General features: G+C 37.8%; 1 protein-coding gene across 3 annotated transcripts in view; it reads right to left on the minus strand.

The window, feature by feature from the left end:
- Positions 1 to 26,665, minus strand: part of CTNNA3 (catenin alpha 3) — a 539,182-nt gene that overhangs the window by 397,832 nt on the left and 114,685 nt on the right. For all 3 annotated transcript variants that reach the window (XM_063338117.1, XM_063338118.1, XM_063338116.1), the window contains 2 exons: positions 13,701 to 13,964; positions 7,615 to 7,818 (listed from right to left, as the gene is read on the minus strand). In XM_063338117.1, the coding sequence (XP_063194187.1) occupies positions 7,615 to 7,818; positions 13,701 to 13,964 (468 nt within the window). The remainder of the gene's footprint in view (positions 1 to 7,614; positions 7,819 to 13,700; positions 13,965 to 26,665) is intronic.

Below are 26,665 nucleotides of genomic sequence, written 5' to 3' on the forward strand. Positions count from 1 at the left end.
TATTTTCCCATAAAACTAAATGTCTCACAGAAGTTAACATGTAGAAAAATAATTTTCAATTACACATACCGCATAAAATGTAAGAAAACCCACTGTAGGAGTGTTCAAAGTCAACTGAACTAAGTACTCTGCCAATGTCAACAACAGAATTATGAAAACTACATGTTTTCCTGCATAAATGCCAGCATAATATGCCATATGGGCATACCAATTTTACCAGAATAAATTTTTTCTCTGAAAAAATAGTAGTTGATCAAGTAATTAAAAAAACCCTGAATAAGAAAAATCTGATTGACACTTTCCACCCACACATCACACATTTTTAGAGTTTACATTTTGCTATACCTGACTTCCAAACTTCTCTGCAACAGCCTTTTTTTTTTTAAAATGTTTGAATACGAAGAGGACAGTAAAGTAAGAACATTCAAATCCATTATTTTTACAAAAAGAAAGGAATACAAGCTCTGTTTGTTCCTGTTTCTATATAGAAATACAGAAAAAAGGATTTCAGGAAGTCAGTTAGTTCAATCACTTGCACAAATAACCAACAGCTATTCTATTCTTGAAGACTTTCACAAGGAATTTCTTCAAACTCCCTGGTTAGTCTAGTCTGCCAAGTTGGGGTTCAGTTCTTCAACCAGAGAGAAATTACACAGAACTTTTCAAGATACATATTAGTGAATGAAAGTGGAAGTAACCAAGAAGTACAAGTCAATCAGTCCCCTATTCTTAGCTCCCTAGACATCACTGGCAATAATTCGGAGCATCCAATACTGAAGTATATTATTGAACAAATAGTATATTTGACAGAACTCTAAACAGATGCTGTAATCTTCAGCTGTGTCATATGATTGTTTCGAATCATTTTCATTACATGGAGAAAGAGACATCGAGCTAAATAGATAAAGGTACAAAACTGTATATGAAAACGCATTTCTTCAGTCATAGCTCTTAGATTCTTTAATTAATGAGCTGAATTATCAATTTTACAGATTCACAATATCATATAGCCACACAGACAATTCCACTGGAAGTTACAATTAAACCACGTTTTGGAGCTCTGCACAAAGATGTACCTGCCATAGTAGAACTGGTAATGTCCTTCCAGCAGTTTTACCATCAATAACAACAACAACAACAGACAAACAATGTGAAAACGGTAACTAACGCACATTTAGACATGTATCAATATGCAATCTGTGTACTGGTTGTAATACTTTTCATATCTGGTAAGCAGATCTCTTACGACAAAATTTTAACACGCATCACCATAGCGGTTTTCTACAGAAGAGCAAACATTAGCTGGCAGGCACTGAGACAAGATTTTAGTTTGTAAGTCATGAAAAATGTATTCATGAAGGAAATTATACATTCCAAATACATTTTCAGAATTCTATTAAAAAACATTAATATTAGACTGCTCACTATATCCCCACACCAAAACATAAATGAAAATTAGCCCCAAATTAATGAAATTATACAAGTGGCAAACACTATGTTTTCTGAAACAGCCTGTTCTCTCTGAAGCCCGTCTGACAGGAACAGGTTACACAAACCCTTATGTGAATGGAGAACATAAGCTTCACCTTAAAGAGCTGTAGCAGATGAGAAAAGTGTCTGGAACTTTTTCACAAGTTTGGTTATTTGATTTGTGCAATGTGAATTTTCTCTGGTAAGAGATACCATTCTGTGCCCTCATTTCTTATTTATGGAATATCAGTCTTTTCATATACATATTATTAACTACCAGTATCCACTTTTCTGCAGCTATAGCACACGGATAATTAAAGTAAAATAGCCCCAAGAGATGCAAATACCTAACAACCACCAGACAATTTTTAAATTAAAAATATGAAACATTCCTTTTTTAAGCTGAACAAAATGTTTCCTTCAATCTGAAATAACTCTTTTGGAGGAATTCTTGCAATTTCCAGAACTACCAAAAATGTTCCCCCCGAGCACTGAAATGAAAAATCCACTGCTCAGAGCAAGATTAAGTAGATTAAATGCAAGACACACTGCACTGCTGTGATGATAAACCAAAGCGTCTTGTCTTCCCTCTATCCAGGGAAGCGTTAAAAGTCTTCATCAGGAAACCATAAAGTACAAGTAACATGAAGCTTGAGGTATCTGTATGCTTGAGGTATCTATATTTCCCTCCACTCTAAAAGAGTAAGAATGGCAATAAAACACTCCACAAAACGTTATCAATCACAGGCAGCCTCTACATGGGTCAGACCTCAAGCTGTTGTTGAGGAGTACTCGATACAGGGGTAACGCAAGGCATTAGTACTCCACTGCACTCGAATTTATGAGTTGAGACAAAAGGTAAAGCCCAGAACCACGCCATCAATCAAGACTCCTGGTTTTCCATCCATTTTCTGGTTTTGAATTTCCAATGCTCAGGTTCTAGTAAGTGAACAACAACTACAATTTGAAATCTAGAGAGGCACAACTGCACAAGTCCCAGTTACCCACTGTATCATCTTTCCTGCAGCTGGACCTTCCCCACGGCTACAGATGGCTCTGTACTGCGTACCTTTCCCTTAGACGGCTCAGCACAGCCCAGCTCACTCCGTCTCAGGTGTCCGCCCACTTTCAGGGACCCTAGCTCCTAGTCTCATCCTCACAGCATTTCAGTTTATGTGCTCAGATCCAAATATGCCTCAAATCCAAATAAGTCTCACATACAGAAGTTGTGGACACAAATCTGTGGTGAAGCAACAGGCTTTAAAGAACCTTCAGGTAACTCAAGGAGACAAAGCTCCAGCAGCTGTGTTCCCAGTGAGGTTCAAGTATGCCATACATGCAATACCGGTCCTTCACCATCTGCCACCAACTACCTCATCTCCGTTGCAGCACCATTCCTGGAGTGGGCCGATGCTATCTGCCACAAAGCAGGTGAGATTTATAGTCAGCCTCAGCTCGGCCTGCCCTTAGGCTACATAGATGGTCAGGGCTTGACTATCAGTATCCTCCATACGTAATATAAATATGTGCAATGTGGCCAACTTCAGTCCACTTGCTGATCTGGCCTCAAGGTAAAATGTATCATTAGTCTCCTCCCATTTTCTTAAATGTCTCAAGAGACTGAAACCACCGCTGGTGTGAGAAGGGATGGCTTGGCTCTGCTCCATGCCACACTCAGTATAGAAGTGCCACACACCTGGTATAGCTGGGGTACAGCAAGCAGCAGCCGTTGTCACCTGTGGCACAAGAAGCACAGGGATGTCCAGAACTGCATGCTAAATTACTGCTAGTTTGAGCACATTTCTGCGAATTGGGTGTGAAATATTCTGTGGAATATTTTTAACAAGAGAAATGGTTGGACTCGATGATCTGAAAGGTCCCTTCCAACCTAGGCAGTTCTATGATTCTAAATTATTCTGTGGCACTGACGTGTTTTTCAAATCTGTATGAAGTTGGCTAATGTATTTTAAAAGAACAAAAGAAAGTTTTTATAAATATATTTTCAGATCTCAATGTTTCAGATTTTCCTTTGAAGCTATTTTTAAAGATAGAGGTCTTGAAAACATGCAAAAACTTTGAAAATTACAATGAACATTCAAACTATTTTACTATTGATCCAAAAACATAGGTAATTTTAACATAGGAACACAGTGAAGAAACAGAAGTTTTTGAAATACACAGGAAATATGAAACAACAAGAAAGAATGAAATCACAACCTATCAGAAAAGGTATAAAGTATACTGGCCCAGCATGCATAATCCAGAATAAGTTGAGAAACTAATAAAGCTCAAATATCATGGAACAACATTACAAAAGTAAGGGAACTTTAATTCAAGAAAGCAGCTATCATACCATCAGTACATCTGACTTTGTTTTACCAACCTTTTTTCCGCCTTGTCTGAACAATCAAGCCAGTGATCTTTATTCAAACCCACAGGTGGATACAGAATAATTATTCAGACATACCCTCCCTATTTAATGAAGGCAGAGAAAGCTGTGCCTGCAATCATCCTAATTGCTGCTCACAACAACCACTTTAACCCACACTCAATCACAACTCCATTATCCATTTTGATCACCCCGATAAGTGCATATCCCTATTGTGACTGGGAGTAAAAGCACAGAGAGAACTCAAGAATCATGGAGTTAATATTGTTGCACTCCAATGTATTCAATAAGTTTTCAAGTACGAGCGGAGACAAGACAAGAGCTTGTCATTAGGAAGATGCAAGTGCTTATTACTAGAACAAAATGATTGCTCCTATGGATACATTGTTATCCACATGCCATAGTATGATTCTGCCATTGATAAGCTATCCAAATTCTGAGTAGTAATTCCTGTTATTTGATGTCCTGAAATGCAAATATATCCCTTAACAATATGTCTATGAGTAAAATTCAGAGAGGATAACAATAGTACACAAATAATGCCAAAATACCAGAAGAAAAATTGTTGCCTTTCAGAAGAACTATAAATATATTTGCAATTTACCATATGTCGGAATTACTTTGTGAACAGAAAACCTTAAAGCTTCTTGGAGACAGAGTGGGTCTTTATTAGTGTAGAGAACATTTTGCTTAACTTTCCATTGCATCGCCTCACTGGGATATAGCCCCTGTGAAAACAGCAGCCACTTGTATAAAAGGCACTATTTGCTGAAAAGATGTTTCTCCCAGCTTGCAGTAAAAACTCTAAGTTTTATCACTGACACCAATAGGACCTTGATTTCACTTGATGTCCTTACAGCTTATTAGAGACTTTGAATAATTGAGAAAAAAACAAAAACCAAATGAAACCAAACCAAACCAAAACCCAACAAACTGAGGAACCACAAAAGCTACATTCCTTATACTGTTTCAAATAGTTAGGGCTAAATCATAAGTTCCCCTACATTTGTTTAGGCACTGAGGGCTAGTTTCAAAAAAACAGATGATGCAGAATTGACACAGAATTTAGGCACTCAAGTCCTTGGCAATGATCTTGTTACGGCTGAACACTTACCAGGCAGGCCACATCCACCCTCAGCACCAGACCCAGGGGCTTTAGAGATACCCGGGATGTTACCAGCGTCAGTGCAGCTCATACAGCTTCCTGGCAAACCAACTGCTAGAGGAGCATTTGCAAAGGTGGCACTTACCGTGTGTGGTGTCTCTGAAGCAATGCAGCTTCCACTAGCAACACTCAGACAAAAGAAGCCTTTAAAAAAGTAATCAAACCGATATTCTAGCAAGAAATGACAGACACTTATCTGTCTGTCAGACAAAAATCTTCCAAGCAGCTGACTAGTACACCTCATAAGACTGATTACAAAGAACTGAAATGACAGTGGGTAGGCTATGTTTTGTGATCCATACACCATCAGGACGAAGACAGGAGCAAAAGCATGCCTTTTGTGGATAGTGGGCAAGGAAAACTTTCCAGTCTCATGCACGAGCTGTTGTACAGAGCCTCTGTGCCTCACTCTGGGCACAGGGCACAAATACACCGTGAGAACGTACACATAGACTCCCATCAAGTATTATCCAGACACTGTGATTTCTTGTGGACTACAACAGTGTTCCCAAGGAGAGGAAGGGAAACAGCCTAGTCCTTAAATTGTACTATGTTAACAAATGGCTGCATCATTTTTATAGCTCATTCAATTCACAGTCCTAGTTTATTGAAAATATTAATAGAAGAGCCCAGAGGACAGTGATAAATCAGCAATGTCTCCTGAATCTACCATCTATTCTTCACTGAGTTAGAGTTGTGAAATATACTAACTGACACCTGATAATCTTCTCATTGAAAAATTTATTTAATCCAGTCTTAGTAAGAGCCATAAACTATCCTTGGTGATACTTTTTCCATTGAGATCAATATTAATTGTATAAGCAGATCAAGAACACCAAAAAACCCTAAAAACTTCAGATTCACTCCTCTCATTTAACCCTAGTGTAACATTTTGTACCTTTAAATCTTTTCTGTTTCTCCCTTTCTGCTTCCCTCCTCGTCTTTGCCACCTTGTGCAGACACTGTGTCCTGCAGCAAATTATATGACACTTGGTGTTATATCACAATTTTGTTTCAAGAGTCCAAGAACTTAAAACCATTTGACTTACAGTCATGTAGCTTTACTACTGTAAGACATAGAATTTACCTAAAGGATTCTTGTGAGAAACCCACAGCGGTCTTTTGGACTAATACGCTTGCTATACACCACACCCGCATGTCCCACATGCTGTGGCTACTACAGGTTGATGCCCTCCCTAGTTAAACCTTCAGCCATTTAACAGCAAAGCTGATCCACCCTAGAACAGATATCGCAACAGACGTCTGCTACAAGAAGGTGTCAAAGGCTAACATTCCAAGCTAAACGGAGCTACAGAAATCCCATATAGCTAACCCGTGTGTAAAGCACCACCAGAGAGGTTCAAGAATTATGTTGCATTCAACAGAAACTGCAGCTAAATTTTGAGTAAAAATAGAGAAGCATCTTTATCTCATACAGGGACTAAAAGAGCAACTTGAATTCACAGAAAATGAAATAAATCAGCTGTAAATCCCAGCTGCCCTTTGCCCCCCGGTAAATAAAAGTACACATAGTACAATATCTGTGAAATGAAAAAAGACCTGATATGCATACATTATCTTGGTCCTTACACTTTGTTATCCTAATAACAGGATAAAACAAAGAAAACATTCTTATTAGAACGGCTTTGGACTGAGTTAACTAGTATGACTTCCAGAATAGAAAGGAATTTCAGCTTCCAAAAAAAGAAACAAATAGCTGTATCATATAATTATCCGCTCAATGTGCTTGTTGAATCATCTTGAAGTATCTTTAGATAAGAACAGTATGCCTACAGAAAATGTTTCCAGAGGAAAAGCATAATATTAACACTGTGTACCCACATTAATAGTATCCGAGTCTTCACCATTTTATCATTTAACTGCCAGACATAAGAAGTGCCAAATCCATTCTTTAGATTTAGTAGTTATTTTTAAAACACAATCAAAATATATTCCTTTTCAAAAATTCACAGATTAATTGGCCTATAAGCATGCCAGACAACCAGATTTCTGGGTTTACCAAACAGTCCTAGTTTTCTAATTTAGCAATTAAGTAATTTCTACACTTGTGCTTGGTGCTCTTAAACAGATCAAATGTAGTGGTGTGAACACTCTACTTCAAAATTATACTAACAGATTACTTATGTTTTAACAAATTATTATTTTAATTCTTGCATTCTACAGGAACTAAGATTACCTTTTAAAAACCATGTCCTCAAATTTTAAGAGGGAACTAGGAAATGAAATCACAAAGAAACTCTTGTTGCCAGCATATGAAGGATTATGTCTGTTTTGTACTAGTGACAGTTCACAACAAGCCTAAAATAACCTAAACATTAGTACATCGTACCTGTAATATAGCATTTTCCAAAGACTGTATGATATAATACGATTCTCACTATTTCTGGAGGTCCATATTTAGCTTTTGCTTAGACTTAGGTAGAAAAATGTTCCTTTCAACCTTTTGAAGAGCATGTTGAGAAATATAGGTTAAGCTCTAATTTACACTAATTATAGGTTAAATTCTAATATGCACTAAAATAGGCTTTGAGACAGACATTAAAAAAAGGAAAAGCGCCTGGTTACCTACATTGTTTATGTATTCGGAAAGCAGGTCTTGGAGAGCTTGGCGGATAGCATTGCATTCAGCAATGATACGTTCTCGGTGAAAATCACGCGTGCAGGAAGAATCAGCTAGCAAAGCTGCACCACTGATGATAGCTTCCAAACGTTTCTCTAGTGATGGCCTTATTTTCTCTTCATTCACTACAAGAGGATCCAGGATAATTAAATTCTGGAAAACATCAGGAGCACAGGTAAGAAAAGTCAGCCCAATGAAGCTGTTGCTTTATTTTTCACTTGCATGAATTACAGTGACATTATGCTTCCCAGATGCGACTAGCCCTTTCCCCTTGCAGTATCCAAAACACTTTTGACCATGGCAGATTCCGTTTTCCCTACTTGGGGCTATGCATATAGGTCATTCGCAGACAAAGCCAATTTCTTTCTATCATTCAGATCTCGCTAGTTCTAAGCTAACATCCATGTTATCAAATCCTACTGGCCTGGACCCAGCACTAAGACAGCAACAGAGCTTTCCAGCCGGAGCTGGTTCACACCTAAGCAGCTCACAGAACAAGTAGAACAAGATCACATCTACCTGCAGACCATGTTGACATTGTCTGACCACAACTGCCTTGTCTCTGAGTCCTTCCTCTGTTTCCTACTTTTGCTGCACAAGATGCAAGATTTTCATTCTCTTCTACACCTGTATCTGGCATTTCTTCTTCTACAAGGCATTTCATTTCTGGAGACAGAAACGCTACTTGTCTACCTTTATAAACGTGCATGCATTCTTATCACTGCAGTATCTATTTGGTATACGAATCTTCACAACATCCTGCTCGACAACAAAAAGCTACCAACCCCATTTTATAAGCAAAGAACTGAGGCCCAGACTGCCAGGTTCATGGCCATACAGAAGGTATGTCTTAAAACGGGTGACTGCACGCCATCTTCCCAAGTTCTCGGCCAGCATTGTTTCTCCTCTTCAAGTTTTGTCACTGCAGTTGTAAAAAAAGCGTTTCTTATTTCAAACCCTTTCCTGTGTCTGTCTACACTTACTGAGGGTCATCTGTCTTCCTTACCCTCCCATACAATGGGTCTGTCTTGTATATTTACCTTGTAAATTCTTAAAAAGAGAATTATGTTATACTAAGCTTGTAATGTCTATTTACAATTATGACACTGTGTATGAGTTTACTACTCAGTAATATTCTTTGTTTTACCTGAGCATTTCAGACCAGAGTCTCAGCTTTGTTTGAAAGAGGGGTTCAACACCCCCAAAATTTAGACTTTTAGAGATGAGGAGGACCTCTGGATTGAACACAAAACCAGCAGTGCTGGCTCACAGCTGAGAATGTTAAATCACAATACATGAGCAGTCTAGTTCTGCTGATTTTCAGTCTAACATAATCCCACGCTGTCACAGAAAGTCACTGCTGTTACCTTTAACAGACTCAATACGGGCAAAGGTCAAAATAGTAGCTTTTGTTCAACAACTGATTTTCAAGGGACACAGGTATAAGTGTCCTCTTGCTTTTGACTCACTAGGGTAAACAAAAGCAGATGACTGTTTTGGCATGATAAAATTAATTACATTTGTGTGTCAAGCAAACGTTCTAAAAAGAAAGAAAAGGAGAGGTGGTATTTCATGAAACCTGAAAGTCTCTTTGAGCTTCAGCATTTAAAGAAATTCAAATCAGTAATTTTTAATCTAACTGAACATCTGAAACAGTGTCATTACGGTCCAGATCACCAAGCCTATATTCCATATAAATCCATTCACCTGTTACTTCTAAATGTGGTTCCAAGCTTTCAGAAGAAATATTAAACAGGAAAACTCTGCTATATACCCTTAAGTGGAATTTAGGACAGGTAAATCAGAATTTATCTGTGCTTATCCAGCATGTGCCGGACTACTTTTAAGCTGAAGAATTTTAATTATTTTTTCAATTTAGATTGAATATCACCATTTCAGGTACTGTCTAGCTTAAGCAATTCTAAGAGTAGTGAAAATGTTCTATTAGAACATCATAAGATAAAAGCTTAAACAGCTAGGAAAGGGGACTTCAGTCACCTTGAAATTTTCTTGCTAGTTACTATTAACATTCTCTTACACTTTAGGTATGATTTAGGGAAAGGAAGACTTTTTTTAAGTGTTCAATCCTCCCATCTCTTCTGAAATATACAGAATTGTTTTGAGAGAGGTGGGAGATTGTCCAGCAAAACTAGAGAAAAATCAGACTTCATATTCTGATTATTTCCAAAGGAAACCACTGCAGGTTCCTTCTGCATTACTGTGTCCTTCAAATGGAAGCCTGTATTTCCCAACTTGCAGGATCAGTGTAGGTTTCACCTCCACTACTGTTTCATTGCCCTGAAGTCTTTAAATTTGAAAGAATTTAAAAGTATTCCAGTTGTTTAAGTAGTCTCAGTACTGCAGCCCCATACTTACTATCTATTTACATACATAAAAATCAGTGGACAATGAACCTTCCTAAATAACTTCTGTGAGACCTTCTGGGGCTTAAACTTCAAGGATTATGTTGTGCTTCATACCAGAAATGGGAGCTACATGAACTCTAGTCCTCAAATGTCCAGAAACAATGACTAGAAAGAAAAGGTACTAGTGAATTTCTGTCTCTCTCCACATTTTCTGTGTTGAGTTCAGGGATTTTCATACCACTGCAAACTACCACAAAAAATCAGGCCAGTGCTACTGCTAGTGCAATTTTCTGTTGTCTATTCTGAGAGATTATAAAAAAGTCTAACACTAAGTTTATGGACTTGATTCAGAAAGTGACAGGATAGACCATTAAAATGGTTTATGGGTCTCTGTCAGGTGTTTATGTGCATCCAGCAGATGCAACTTTAGATAAAGTTAAAGTATTAACTACGTATTTCCAAGCTCCTGGATTTTCTCAAACCAACGTTCACCTATCCAGATACATGCAATATACTGAAAAGGAGGGAAAGAGATTAAATATTTTGAAGATGAAAACCACAGCTATTTGTATATCCATAAGAGCAACATATTTACCCTATTTGTATCTCTTAATTACTTCCTAATTGAAAGATGTACAAAATATATTGATCGTGGAAACATTACTCTCACATGCAACTTTGGAACCAAAGCCAAACTGTACGCTAGCAAAGACAGAGCAAAGGAAATAGGCAGTCCCCTGCTTTCATCCTCTTTTGCAGAAGTAGAGTAGTTGGAGCCAGCTAAGAACTGCTCAGTAGATACCAAAACAATGCGACTTTTGCTCTCTCTCAGAAAAAGAGAAGAAAAGCTGAAATTTTGCCAGGGCCTGGCAAGTAAGCACCCTCAGCACCAGGCTATATGTACAATGGTCATCATAATGTAAAACACACCTGCCAAGTAGAATATTTAAGTGCTATTATAGAAAGAAACAGCTTCATTGATTATGGAAGACTAAACACAACTGAAAGCTACAGCCAATTAGCGATTTAGCTAGCAAAATGACTGCCTTCAAATCTCAGATGAAACGGGAGTAGAAATGCCTTCTTTAGGAGACAGTCCGTAGAAAGTTCATGCAAAGATGGACAAATTGCACTGGCAAAAAAAATGCTACTACAGTTCAGCTCTAAAAAAAAAAATCTAGGCAATAATAACCAGGGAAATATGACTTAACTTTCTGCCCACAGATTAAATTCTTCAAGCAATTTCATCAAATATTTATGATCAGTGCCTCTACGCAGAAAAGACAATCCAACTTCCAACCAATCAGAAGACACCAGATATGCAACAAGCATTTTGCGGTTTTGCTTTAACAGGGCTAAACAGTGGTTAGCTACCTGAGTTCTTAAACATAAGTGAGCATTCAAACAGAATTATTAGATCCCTATTTTCTCCCTCATTGGTTTTCTGATCCATGAGAAAGGGGATCACAGGTATCCAAAAACCTGGTTATCTTTCCTGATGTTTTGGGCTGATTTACAGTATTTTGACATCTTATATGTAATTGCTCTGCTAGATAGCCATGGTCATTAAAGGATCACATACCAGATGAATATGCTGACAGAGAGTCAGGCATGCAAGATTTGTATCATTTTGTGAGAAATCTCTTTACGTTCAGAAGATGCAAGACCAGCGAAAGGCATTAGATAACCTGCACCTACATGCTCTTTTAACACAGATTTTAATAGGCAAACAAATTTGTAACGTTACAATTTTGTGTTTATTTATGAATGACATGGTAGTTACATGGAGCCTTTAAGAGGAGTTCTTGAGAATCTACTGATTTAAGAGTTAGCCACTCTAATTTTACTGGTGGTTTTCTCACCTATAAATCTGTAATAACTTTCACGCTGCCAGCAGTAGCAAAGGAAGAATGACATTGCAAAACATCTAGATACTAGATTGTTGGGTAAGCTCCATGATACATTTCCACACTATAAACATTTAATGAGATTTGTTCCCAACAGACTATTTGCTATATCAATCTATTTCATGGCACTGTATTTGCAACAAGAAGATAGAGCAAAGGTTATTTCAGGTCCTTCGTCAATAGAACTTTCTGTAAAGAAAGAAAAGTGCAACCACCTAATTAATAAAATCATTTTAAGATGTTAAATGCTCTATAAATTGTGCTTTATCTAACTCACACAGATTCAGTTCCCATTTGTATTACATAGGTAAAAATATATTTAAAACTGGATAAACAAATAGCTTTTTACAACAGACTTCTATGTTCTTATGTTTCCAATTAAAAACAAATTAAATCCAAAAGATAATTTTTCCATTTTGTGATTGTCATTATTCTTAAATTTTAAACCAATAATAAATTCAATTACATTTAAAAAAAAAAATCATTAAAATGGTAATGCTCACATACCATTGTCAAGATGAATTCATCTGTGGTCAGAAGATGCAATCCTTTTGCCAAATTTTGTTTAAAAAATTTCTACGTAAACCAGGTAAATGATAGCTCTCATTTACAGTATGTCATTTGTCATTCAGAGTTTTATTGTAACAAATCATGTATTACTCTTAAATGTTTCTTTTTTCTTCCATTTATTAAGAAAATAGGTTAGAAACTGTAATTTTAAAAGCCAGCGTGAGAAGCAAGGAAGGATGACATGTAACATCGATTGTAGCCTGTTCCTTTGGGGGGAGAAAACCTGTCAGATTCAGCTTTGAGCATGAATGAGAAGTGCATTTTGATCAATAAACTGCCAATACAAGATTTGCATTAGATATGGATTTCAATGTATTTCTCTAACCTTTCCTTGAAAATGTTAGACAATATATATTATCATCAGTTATAACATCAATTCTCCTGAACATTGGAGTTCCGAGGCTGAGACCTGATAAGTCGAAGAATTTGCAACCATAAAGAGCCATATTGCAAATATGTTTGGAAACTTTCATTCCTTTTGTTGACCTGTGCCTACATCAGTTACACCAGATGAGGAGCATGGTCTGTAACCTCATCTACAGAAGATCTTTTACCATTTTTGGCAGGACAATGGAAAATAACACTGGTAAGAGACAGAGCAGCCATGAGAAAAAGGGAAAGCTCCATACAAAAGCTTAGGATGAGGTCAGGAGTAGAGAAAGAACTGACTACTTCTACTGGAAGTAGAAATGCACAACTTATGAAAACATATTGGTTATGTCACTTTATTTAATGATAAGCAGAAAATACAATTAGGTTTCTAATGACAAGTTTTGGAGTAAATGACTTCAACTTGCGATGTACTAGTTCAAATGCAGTCAAGTTAGCAGTGATCACCATCATCTGATAATCACTGTTATTTGTTAACTGAACTCATGGGTTCTGCCCACCTCCTCAAAGATGTGCCTGTCTCCACCATTAGTGACACACTTGGAACTAATTCTTGCCTGCTGTTCGAATGAAGTCAAACATTGAACACCCATGAAAACTTAATTCCAAACTCTTTTGAAGGAAGTGATGCTTCTCAATGAAATAATTGAGAATGATACTGTTTAGACTAGGACTAAGCAGAGCATTAATTTCTAATGCCTTTAGGTCTGTCGCTTATGATAGTAATAGTTAATTTAAAAACAAACAAACCAATCATTTTTTCAAAAATGTTGCAGTCTCACAAGTTTATGGGTTTACGTACCTCAAGCTCATCAAGAGCACTTCCAAGAGTGGCCGTGTGAGATGTAGGTTGTCCTACTTTATTTCCAACTCCTTGGGAAGCATTAGAAATTACATTGAGAGCATTCTGTATTTCATTGCAAATTGAATCCTTGCTGGCTGTAAGGGATGCAACATCTGAATGTTCCAAACAAGCTGAACATATTGAATGTAGGAGAGAGGAATTTTCCTTTAGGGATGCACGTGCTGCAGCAATTTCATCTCGCTGATTGCTAGATTTCAAATCCTGTCAGGAAAAGAACATGCTATTTATTTCCAAAAGCACTTCAAAACTGACAAGTAATGTATAAACACTTTTTTTTCTCTCTCTACTCTGTTTAAGGAAACATCAAGTTAAATTCATCAAAGTTTGTGAAAATGGACTACAACAGTACTTAAAATTGATCAACTTTATCTCACAAGAAATGAACAAACTCTGTGTAAAACAACCCCATTTTTTATTGTGTCTTATAACCAGCACCGGGAACTGCCCGCATTTTGCTTGGTTTTAAGCACATGAGAAAACTGGCCTGGAAATTAGCTGTCTTGTCTCCCAGACATGTCTGTCTGTCTTCATAAGCAATAGAGAAGGACAGAGGTACCAACAGGGTTAAGCAAGGAATTTTGTAATTGTTGCATCTAAACAAATTTCCTGTGGTTTTTCCCTGCCCCACCAGTACATGTCCTGAGCACACTGCAGAAAGGAACAGCAGGTCAGGGATGAGTACCCTGTACTCCTGGGAAATGGGAAGCATGGAAGGGGTGGAAATGAAAAAAGTGCTTGAGAGAAGCCATCTTTGTGAAGTGCCACTGCCTGTTTCTCCTCTCTCCCTGCTACGTACGCACTTAAAGCACTCAGGGATCTCACCATGCTCAATTTGTTCCTCCCTTCTCCATCCAGATCTTCTTGAAACCCTCTTCCTCCTGCCAGCCCAGACAACCAGTAACACACAGTTCGACAGAGCTGCCAAGTCAGATTTAACTGTTTCTAGGAATCAAGCTTGGAAGCTGTTATTTGGACAGCTGAACGTTATGGACTTCGTGACAACGATACAGTCAACATCAGGAATGTAAAGAGCCTCCTGCCTCACGCTATTTTACTCTAGATATTCTCCCCCTCTCCTTCTGCATCTTGTTCCTTTGAAAAAAAAAAAAAAAAAAGTAGATATTTGCAAAATGGCTTGGGTGAAGGAGACAGTTAAATTCAGGGGGAAATGAAAAAGGAAGGGAAAATAGCACATCAGAACAATAAAAGCCTGTGGCACCAGCTTCAAATGATGAGAAGAGGCACAATGAAGAATGAACAACAAAATGCATACAACACTGCTCGCAGCCTGCTCTAAAGCAAGCTGAAGTCTTTCTAATTATTTTCCTTTGCATTGCATCAGGCTCTATACACATTATTTACAAAAGCATCACAGTATCCACTTCTCACTTCCTAAAGTTTATAATTTTATGGCTGAAGAAAAAACCATTCAATATTAAATGAACCAAGTTCTATGTTCTTAAAATCTCATTTACTGCAAGACACGCATTGGACATAGGATTGCATCTTACTTCCTCAGGCTAACTTGGAAGTCTCAGGGCTACCGTAAAAAATAAACAACAAAACCCCAAAAAATCCCACCCAAAATAAGAGAGAGAGAGAGAGAGTGAGGGAGAGAAAGTGAAAAGTGGAGCCTTAAACAGAAGCAGACAATGGTTTAACCAGCTGATCACACAGACTCTTGTTCTAACTAGTGAATCTAACCTTTCCTACAATTAAATTACAAGACAACAGAATGCCCTTTTTTCTCCTGTGCTGCAAGGAAGCTACAGACCTAGAGATACAACGGTAAGTCAGTACAACACTTCGGTCTAGCTGCCTTCTGTTCTTAACCATTTCTTACTTTACTGCATCATATGCAAACAATCAAACTCGAAAGTCCTTCCAAATGACTTTTTCCCTCTACAACAGTACTGTCTAACCAGGAACAAGGGGTTCATAAGAAATCCAAAACTGGCAAGCCAGTAGCACAAAACCAGCAATGGCAAGTCAATAACATGGCATCCAGAAACATGCCTGGAAATAATGTTCAGAAACAGTCTAAAAAATTCAATGCGTAAATGTTTCTAAAACACAGAATGTTTTGTTTCACACAATACTGTATACGGTTTCAGAATCATGGTATTGGTAATTTCACCTATGAAGAGTTTCACTTTTGTTCATTAACACTTTAAAAATAAATAAAAATGCTTAGACCCATGAAATTCATCACTACTTTGTTGTTCAGTGGTGAGCCTTGGAGAGCCCCAAAAGAAACTGTAGAGCCTTTGCTTTTTTCAACCTTGATGAAGAATTAATTTCTCAAGATTTTTCCTGTGAACAGGAAGAGACAGTTGATAATCTTAGTCTGACCTTCTGCACAAATGGGCCAAAACCCCCTGCAACTGAGTGACTTCTCTATCAAATCTTTGCATACGTAGATTATCAGAATAATGTAACTAGTTCTCTGAAGAAGGAAGTTAGTCTCTACAAACAGATTGTTAGCCCATAGCCTGTAAACATTTTTCCACTTGAGAGAAAAATACTGAAACCATCCAATTCCTTTTCTACTCGTCAAGGAGAATATACCACTAGGAAACACAAGAAAGCAACACTGAGAAAGTATACAGTTTCTTTTAAGTTATCCTTTGATAGAACATATCACTTGAGAACTACAAGTGGAGTGTTACCATGCTCCTATGAACTATCAAGCCACCACAGTTCTAAACAAGTTGATGGGCATTGCGCTAAATTTTAATAAACTGCACACTTTTAGACAAGTTTCCAAACTAACATCATAGACTTTTAAAGGTCTGAATCATACAGGGAAAGCTATGTACATATAGGATTGAAATATCTGTAAAACACGGCACCAGAACAAGAGGAACAGGAGAACACATACTATGACCATATTTTGTGTTACTCAGAGACTGCTTTAAGTATGGATGGATCATTTTCCCCCTGCACAGGGGCAAAAGACAAACAGGACCACAGAGAAGAAGGTTTGCAAACCAGTTCTTACCACTGCTCTCTTCATACCATAATATCTGAGCATCTGTAGTTCTACATTACCAAGCTTTAGTCTATTTTTCTTTTCCTTCACAGCTTACCACCTTTCTCTTATTCCAACTTCTTTTTAGACTAGTGGGCTGTTTCCACTGGCTTGGGATGTGTTCTTCCATACTAAGTCAGCTCATATGTCATATGAGACCAGTTTAGATCAAAGATAATCATGATACAAGATGATCTTTAAGGTCCCTTCCAACCCAAACCATTCTATGATTCTATGTCTCCAAGCATTGCCATCTAAGAGGCCCAGTACAGTGATACTTCCCCAGGCTGCTGTCCCAGCCCCCCTGGGACATTACTACTCCTCATACTTGGTTGTCCCTGATAAGAATGGAAAATGAATGGATAGTTACATATTCCCAGCTGTGGATTGTTCCAGCCAAACATGGTGAATGGACAACTTCGAATAGAAAACTTGAAAACTACCTTCACAGTTAAGCTTTGCTTGCACTGCTTCAATAAGGAAAAAAAAAAAGGTGGGGGAAAAAAAAAAAAAACAAAACAACTGTTCTTTATTACACTAAATACACTTAAAAATACACTTAAAGTTTGACAGCACAATACACAAGGAAGCCAGCTCTTGTTCACTGAGTATTCATATCAGCACAGCTTATGGAATCCAGGCACCACTGTGGATATAAATCACCCTGCTATATTTTGTATCGGCTGCAGTCAACACAAGGTTCACAAAGACAGCTTCAAATAAAGCGCGCTGCAGTCCCCCAGCTCACTCTTCACAGAGACAGATGTCATTCAACTGTGTTATAAATCTAGGAAAAACACAGACATAAAACCCCCCACAATTTCATAGTACTATAGGGCTGGGGGACAAAAGCATTACTTTTTATCACAGCTTATATTTGGGCTTTTGTGTTCAGCTTTCAGTCAAAAGTGACTGCCAAATTGCATGTATTTGGTGAATCAAAGACAATAACAAAGCTCAAACTCTCCCGAGTGCGTTCATTCACCGCTTAGCTGGGTAAGGCCCCAGTTTACTTATTTCCTAAGTACTGTGTAGTCTTAATCAGTGGATGAAAATATCTCACAGATAAGAAAGTGACAAAAGATCTGGGGTTGATACTGACTGCCATATTGCTGTTCAGCTGTGTCAGGTCTGCCAAGATAATGCTACTTTCACACAGTTTTTAAAGGCTTATAACTGTCAGGACCCCGAGGTCCTGTCCAGCCTCAGCTGGGGCCTCCATCCACCCTCACCCTTGGGCCCTGGAGCCCCAGCTCAGCTCACTCTGGGACCTTTGGTCCCTCTCTGAGCTATGTCATGGGACTGACGGTCTTCAGCTCAGCCACAGCCGCCCCCCTGTCTGGCCATGGGCCCCCCGATCCAAACCTCAGCCCACAGACTAACCTTCTGAGCTCCATCCTGCCCTGTCACCAGGGTACTTCTGAGATACCACACGGCTGTCTCTCCCCTGGTTAGCCCCACCAGCCCTGACCCTCAACCTGATCCATGGACTGACTTCCCAGCTTGTCACAGAATCACAGAATGGTTTGGGTTGGAAGGGACATTAAAGATCATCTAGTTCCAACCCCCCTGCCATGGGCAGGGACACCTCCCACTAGACCAGGCTGCTCAAAGCCTCATCTGACCCCTTGTCACTGCAAAATTTCCTGATGGTCTGGACTCTAGGTAGAACCTGGTTACCTTCACCTGGCATGGCCGTCTCACCTGGCTGCAGGCAGTGGTTCTGGGCCTCAGCTGGTGAGGCTGCCACCTCAGAGAGCAGCCAGACCTCGCTGCACCCCACAATACCTTTTTCTAAACAGAGAAGCATTTACAATCAGGAAGGATCACTTGTCATAAATTCTATCGTAAAGCTGACCCTGCCTACTCTACAAAACACTAAGTTTACAGAATTTGAAAAGCATGACCTAATGGCCCCTTTCCTCCACGTCAGGCTTTTAACTATACATCTGAACTGATGGGCCACATGAGTGACTGTAACCACACAAGAGACAGACACAAACACATTGGGAAAAACGCCCGAGTTAGGATAATAGCTTTGCTAGCACAAACAAAACATCGCTAAAGCTGTACCACACTGACCATGAAAGGTCACTTTGCATGCTTTCACAGCAAGTTAAACACCACTGAGAAGGTATGCCAGCAAATCCAGAACAGCGCGGAATCAAAGGAATTTGTGTAAATACACCGTTGTGCATTTCTCTCTCATTGACGGAATCAAAATCCTGCCACTACCTTCACCAGTCACTGCTAGATTGAAGTACTCTAATTATTAGAGCAAATTATTAGACCTTCCAGTGTCATAGAGATGGAAACTCTTCTGCTTCTTCACAGAAAGCATGTATTCCCAAAGCCACTTAGTCCACATTTTTGGTTTTTTTTTTTTTTTTTTTTAAAAATACATAGGTTTCCAGGGATGGCTTCAGTCCAAACTGGAGATGAATTAAATTAAGTGACACTCCAGAAATGTAAAACTATTTCCTTTTCTCATTTCTCTTCTCTGATAGACAATGCCGAACACTGATAATCCCCAAAACAACAGTGTTTGCTGGCACAACAGAAGTAAGTAATTTTAAAGATGTATCTTACAGATTGACCAGGTCTGGAGACAAAACCAGGAATCTATCCTTACAAAGCAGCAGCATGGTATATGTTTGACGGTCAGGAATTCCAAGCTAACTTTCTGCTCCAGAAGTCTTAACTGGCCTCTAGATTTCTTTTTTCTGACTTCAGAAGTCATCAGCAGTTCTCAGCGTCTCGTCCTAAACTATACTACAGTGTGTATATAAAGTACATATACACTATATATATACACACACAAAATATCTATACTCCATATGGCTATAAACTGTGGGCAGACTTTGTTTGCATTGGCCTTATGCATGAATACACAAAATGTGAAGTGTTCCCATACAAAGCCGTGTCAATGTTATCATAGGACTAAGCCTTAAGGAATAACCTCTGCCTCTAAGAAGACTGCACTGCCTTTCCATAACTAGAGAAAACAGGAATCAGATTTACAGGACTGAGGTTCCCGTTAGAGGTGAAGTTTTGCAACTCTCTCTTGCATCTATATCTATTTACTATTACTCATATTCAAACTGGCATATAATACCACAGAAAAGCAAAGCTATCTTATACAAAGTATCAAAACCTGCCCGTGACTAGTTAATATCCCAGCTTTTTAAATTTACTAATGTTTTTCAGTAATTTGCTGTTCAGCTGGAGAAGATGCAGTTCCTTTGGATGACTTTGTTGCATCAGGCTGCAACTACTGCTCAATATGCTGTGTCTCATATGCTTCAGCAACTTCTAGCCCCGTTACAGATGACAGAGCAACACCTTGCTGTCACTTGTCTATCCATTATCTCAGAATTTGGTCCCCATACTTCTAATACCCTGCTCTGTTAACTATCGGTCTCCTAGGTGAAGTAGCTGATTTTGAAAGGTAGCAAAGCAATTTTTCCCTGTAAGAATTTTTCTTTGAGCCCAGCATTCCCTTTTCTGCAAACATATACCACTTAATATATTGGCTCACACAGGTTTTCTCCTAGTACAGTTACAGTCACATTTGTCATAAATGAGGATGCCTGGAACTAGAGCAGGAAACAGTCATCAGGGAGAAGGTTCCCACATTAAACAACAAATCTGAAGTTAAAAACTTCCAGAAGATCTTGTCACATCTTGAAGAGCAGGAGATGGCTAACAAAGTGAAGGAGGGGAAGCAAGGAAAAAGAGAGGGAGGAAATGCAGCAGAAATACAGATTAATTTAAAGAGAGGAAAACGGGAAACAGGGGAGATGATACAGCACAAAAGAGTGAGAGTGAAAAAGTGTAAGGAAGATTAAGATGAAGACATACTGGATGGGTAGGAGTCAACGATCTACTAACCTTACTTGATTCCAAGCACCTGAAAATTGGATAGCCACTGCAGAAACACCCCAAAGTAGGACAGCAGCAGCCTACAGTCCCCTTACAGAATTTAATGCATAAAGCAGCAATCAGTTTTTCTTTGTTAATGTTTCTACCTAAGGAATACCTTGTCTTTATGCTGCTGTAAAATAGACTTTAAAATTTTCAGAAGTCCGGTGCTTTCATGACATAATTTTCTTTTACTATCTAAACTTGCTTTGTTTTCCACGATTAGTTCTTAATGTGACTTGGAGATCTCTTTCCAGAAAGCTAAGGGCTGGTAGGTGTCACCACCATTTGTTTCAGAAGCATGTTGTATCCGTTAGGGTTAGCTCGACCTATGTTGTTTAAAATTCCATCTTAAACTTTCAGCTAAATAATCTGCTGGTTAATGTCCATCCTTGAGAGAAGAGAGCTCAGAGATTGACACATGTTTCTGGTCGTCAAGATAATTTAGACTTTAACGTACAGTTTAATATTAAAGCAACCTATCACAGTTTTCAATAGGCTAGAGAAGGGATTTGTGCATACACATCTAAGTAATACAAGGCAAACAATGCAGAACATGGAGCTTGTAGAATTAGGAAGTTCAGAAGATACGCCAAAGCAGGACCTAACTTCTTTCACAGGAGTAAAGACACCTGAAAACTGGCATTTGAGAGAAATGGCAGTTTAAAACTATTCTGTAAACATTTGTACCAAAAAAAAAACCCAAAACCCAAATAAGATCTTTCATACGGTAGTTATTTCAATGGTGTGGAAAATGTAAAGTATTAACATCCATGTATAGTAAAATGCACAGAATACAGCTGTTAAAGCTTTCAGGAAATATTTTGGCCTGGGATTTTTTTCAATGGAAGATGACTCATGGAAAAATGTGGCAGAATGACATTTGTCCACAGTTATTTATTTCTGCAATTTTATTAAATTCTCATAATACCACATGTGATTATTTTTTACTTCCTTCTTTTCTGGGATTTTAAAAATGAAAGGGATTTGAGGGATATTTATTAGATTGAAAACTTGTTTCATTCTCTGCCTCAGTGGTATTAGGCTACTTAAAAACATCTACAGTAAAACTATTAAGAGTGAAAGATCACGTTATACATGGTCCACTAATATTTTCACCAATATGCAGTTTAACAGATACCAAGCTGATACTTCACATTTAGGCCATTCTGGTTTAGTCACCTTCTTATACATATAATCATGTTTAAACATATTCCATCTCTCAGATGGAATCAGCTCAAGTTCCCCTAGGTAAAAGTTTTTCCTGGTCTTGAACACAGCACAGTTCAATTTTCCTAGATTTAATATCTCAATATGAAAGATGTGAAACTGTCAACAATAAACAGGTACACCACTCGTATCGGGCAGCCTGTTCCAACTGCAGTTTTCGCACAGATTATATACTCAACAAATATTCATGGCCCTTGCCCCTATTCTTCTGTCAAACTCCAGTTACAGTTTAACTATTTTTAAACATTCATTATAAATACTTCCCAAATATTTAAAATAAGCTAGTTTCATTTTTTTCTAATTAAAAAAAGCCTCAAAATTAAAACAAGCTGAATGAAGTAAATAGATGACATATGCTCACACGCTCTCTTAAGATGCACACAATTCAAACACAGCAGGGAATATTAAGTTTCTGCAACATGAAGACACGTACAATTGACACGCGTAAAGAGTGGCACTCAAGCAAATGGAACTAAAGTGGTAATCCATCAAAACAAGCTTATTAGCATGACCAATTTCAGAAGCGTTAACAGTAGGTTTTGTTTTTGCTGTTCAGCTTAAACTGCAAAATGAACTTGTTTTGAATATTTATCATGGACAATACCATTTCCTCTTTTACTTGCCTATCAGTTTAAGTTTTTTTAATGTTGTTTTCTGCATACCTTGCAAACACTTACAGGACAGCAACTCAGAGCAAGAAAGAAAAAGCCATAAGCCCTTGAGCTCTGTACTGAATGTTAATGCATTTGTATATGATAGGTTTAATACCAAACCAAGAATAAATGACTTCCAGCAGCTGCACTCTGGACCTATAAATCGCTGCGAGTACTACAAAATCCATACAAAGGAAGAACAGCTGTATAATTTACAGCATCAGAATTTCTCAAGAAATGCTGCAAATATAGAATTTGATTTCTTCGCTTTAGCATTCCTATAAAAATTAGAAATTATCTTTACATAGATTCTATTTAGATTACAACTTTTATTCGTCTTCCCTGATGGCACTTCAATGCAGAATGCAATTTAATCTTTACCACTGTTAAATGAAATACAAAAAGCATAAGCACTAAAAGTTTTATAAAATAAATATAAGAAATGTGTATAAAGCTAATGATTAGCATGTTATGTTTTGCATGGAATACGCTTTGAGAAAATCAGAAAAGTCTAGTACTCTGATCAGATGATTTATACTATACAAGAGATGATTTATCCACGAGAAGCAAATGTCAGGAGCAAAGGTTTAAACAGTTGGATTTTTCTCAAGATGCATCCCTTCCAACAGTACTGACAGCCACCACATCACACACTCCTATTCTTCCGTATGCATGAGAGAATTTTGCATCACTTTCACAGAATAGCATCAGCAGCCCAAGAGTATGACCCAATATACTGTAAAAATATGCAGTATAACACAGCAGCTATAAAAATGGTATACCCTGTAACCAATGTCTAAAAACTGCAGAATTTAATTCATTTTACAGAAGAAATACAACGTTTTGGGTCCCAAAGTCACATGTGCGTTCAACAGTTATACATGATTGTTTATTTGTGAACACCAAACAATGGATTTTTAAGGGATGAACAAGATCTGGATTTTTCACTAACGAGGAAGTGTGACTTACCAGCTTGTGATTTTGATTCAGAAAATGAGAAAAACTTCTGAATATTTTTTTAGACGACAGACATTTTCGCAGTGGTATTTATTAACACAAGTAATTTCAAAACCCATGGAACCAAAATGATTTTGCTTTGTTGAAGGCATTACAAATAGCTCCTTCAAGAATGAGATCAGTATGGAACTGCATTGCCTACTACATCTATTACCTCCAGAGACTACTGCCTGTTAACAGTAGTTTAAACCTCCATTTTAATTTATATGCCAACTTCCAGTTTTTATAGTTGAAATGAATCACTAGAAGATAATGTCTTCCTGGTCTCACAGCAGGTGACAGCAAATCCTGTAGTGCATTTCCTATATATTAATAAGGTTGGTAAATGCAGTTTTCTTGATCTCTAAATATATAAGAAACAAGAAGTTCAAGTCCCATGAAAAAACTCAACTGAGGTAAGCTGATCTGAAATAAGAATTTTATTATGATTTTTGTTGCAGAAAGTCAGAAAAGTTCCAATACATAATTTCCATTTTTCTAAACTGAATGCCATATAAGAAATTCAGTCCTATGAAAGCCCTTCAAACTGGCCACAATTCAGCTTTACCCCTGTATCAGACACATAATACTACAAAACAAAACAGCAAGCCTGTTTGTAAATATTATCTCATACGGCACTAGCTGATGTGGGTCCTTATGTTCAACACAATTCTTAACCTTAATGCAAGGGGTACGACAGGCAACATGCTCTAAGACAGCTGTGTTCAGTGGAAACAACACCCAAAACATAATGATTCTTATTAAGAAAAAGCAGTGGAAAGCAGTCAAAGTTTCAAGTTAATTAGGGAGAATTTGATGAGGACTCTATGGACGCTGTGAACACTGAAATTTTTACCTTCTTCAAACAGTCCTTTAATATATTAGTTACAGAGTTGCACTGTATCTCCTAAAGAACAAAATATGAATTCAGAGCTGACCACAGTCACCATCAGAAACAAACAAATCTGCTTCACCTTGTTATCGTCATCTCCCTACTTCAGGATGGATCAAAATAGCCTACACTGGTCTTTCCCTGGAAGAGAGGAAATGGTGAAGAACTTCCACCAGTTTTGCCAAAATGTCATACGTTGACTTCGCTATTTTTTGACTCATCTAAGAGATAGAATTCTATAGGCATCTTTCCTTATACCCATAATTTTTCCTTATTAATTCAATCTTTTCATTACAAGTGGAAAATTTCTATAAATGGCTAAAAATTATCAGTAGTAGTTGGGTTTGGTTTTCCCCTTTTTTTTTTTCTTCCTCTTTTCTTTTTTATTTTTCAATAACAGTATCAACAGTGTGGAAGAACACTGATGAATTATAATATCCAGAGATTAATCCAACTAAACTGCTTCAGAAGTTTTTGAGTTCAGGGGTGTTGTTTAAGTTCAGTTATTCTCTGCAGTATCAAATTCTTGCTTTGGAGCAACATACTATTTTTCTTATAAACCCCTCAGCATAATAAGCCTGAATAGAATACACTCATTTCTATGACTAGTGGTTTTACACAAATGATAATGAGGTCAGTTTGTCAATTGAGGAAAGGTCACTGTCAAAGAAAATATCCTCATTGGTAGCATTTCTAGCTCGAAACTCCAACACTGTAAGGACCTCAGACAATTTAAGGAGTCTAAGACAGCCTTCTTGGTTGCGAAATACTTCCATTACTCAGACTCTTAAGTGTTTCTAAATAAGCCATTCTTTCCCCTGCTGAATCAAAAGATCCCTCATTTATATGAGTTAAACCGCAAAACCTTATAAATTGTAAAATAAATGATACTATCTTCAGTACAAAAAGGGCCGTTGTTGAGAAGGTGAAGCCAGACTCTTCTCAGAGATCCACCGCTAAAGGATGAGAGAAAAGCAAACTGCCATCAAGACTTATAGGGAGGAAAAAAGCTCACCACAAGTGGATGATGCACTGCAAAAGTGACCTACGGAGGCTATGAAATTTTCATCCTTAAAGATATTCAGAATTTGACCAGACAGGACCTGAACAACCTGATCTAACTTAGAAATTAGCCCTGCTTTGAGCAAAACATTGGACGAGATCTCTGGAAGTCCCTTTCAGCTAAAGTATGATACTAATTTTCATTATTCAAGGGCTGAAAGTGAATATTCTGTAGCTTTATGGAAAGTCAGGAATCTTCCTTTTCAGGGAGTCATATAAGAACCAAGTCCTGCTTGAATGGTCCCCATCAGGGTAAAGGATAAGTGATTTATGGTTATTCAAGATTCAAAAACACATATGTGTAAATCACTAACCTCAAAGTACTCCAAGACCCTGGTTCGATGCAGTACGCTCCTACCATTCAGGGTATAGAACACTTGTCCTGACGAAAGGCTAACTACCCCATATTCCACCAATCTGACAGACTGGGAGGAGGAAGTATTTTAGCAGATTTCTCTCCCCGCCATGTAGAACTTCAAATTCCAGTTACGTTTGGAGAAACTTAGTGAAGAAAAAATAAACCACAAATTGCAGGTGAGATAAAACTGTGAAAAAATTTGGCTTACTTTGCATTGGCTTGTGTAATATTTTCCATTTTAAAAAAACCCACTTTCAGCTATTCATAATTTTGATGAATGAATAGGTTGGGGTAAAAGTGATCACATCAGATATCTGGAGGGAGTTGTTTGTTTTTTCTTATTTGATGCTTTGTTTGTTTACAGAAAAGATGGGGTCAGACACCTTCAATTTAAAAGCTAAGGAAATCTCCCCAAGTTAATATAGTCTGAGCAGTATTTTCTCGAGAAAATATAGTATTCCCATTTTTTTGAAGAACTGACTTAAAATTTGCTTCCCTTCATATCATGTAAAGTTGCAGTTGCAACAATAAAGATCAAGTACAAGACACTCTACAGCATAATGGCTAGGGCACTTTTCAGAGAGAAGAAATCTCAGAATCCATCCTCCTGGGAGACTGCTCTGCCAAAGAAGCCACATCGTCTAAGTGCACCAGGGTAGGCAAAGTAAAGGAGGAGAAAGAGGGTATCTCCATCTCTTCCTTATTTGTTTTGGCACACTGAAAATACTTTTTAACTTTAAGCCTATGTTGCAAACTCAT

The sequence above is a fragment of the Chroicocephalus ridibundus genome, chromosome 6 (genome assembly GCF_963924245.1).
Source record: "Chroicocephalus ridibundus chromosome 6, bChrRid1.1, whole genome shotgun sequence".
Taxonomy (NCBI): domain Eukaryota; kingdom Metazoa; phylum Chordata; class Aves; order Charadriiformes; family Laridae; genus Chroicocephalus; species Chroicocephalus ridibundus.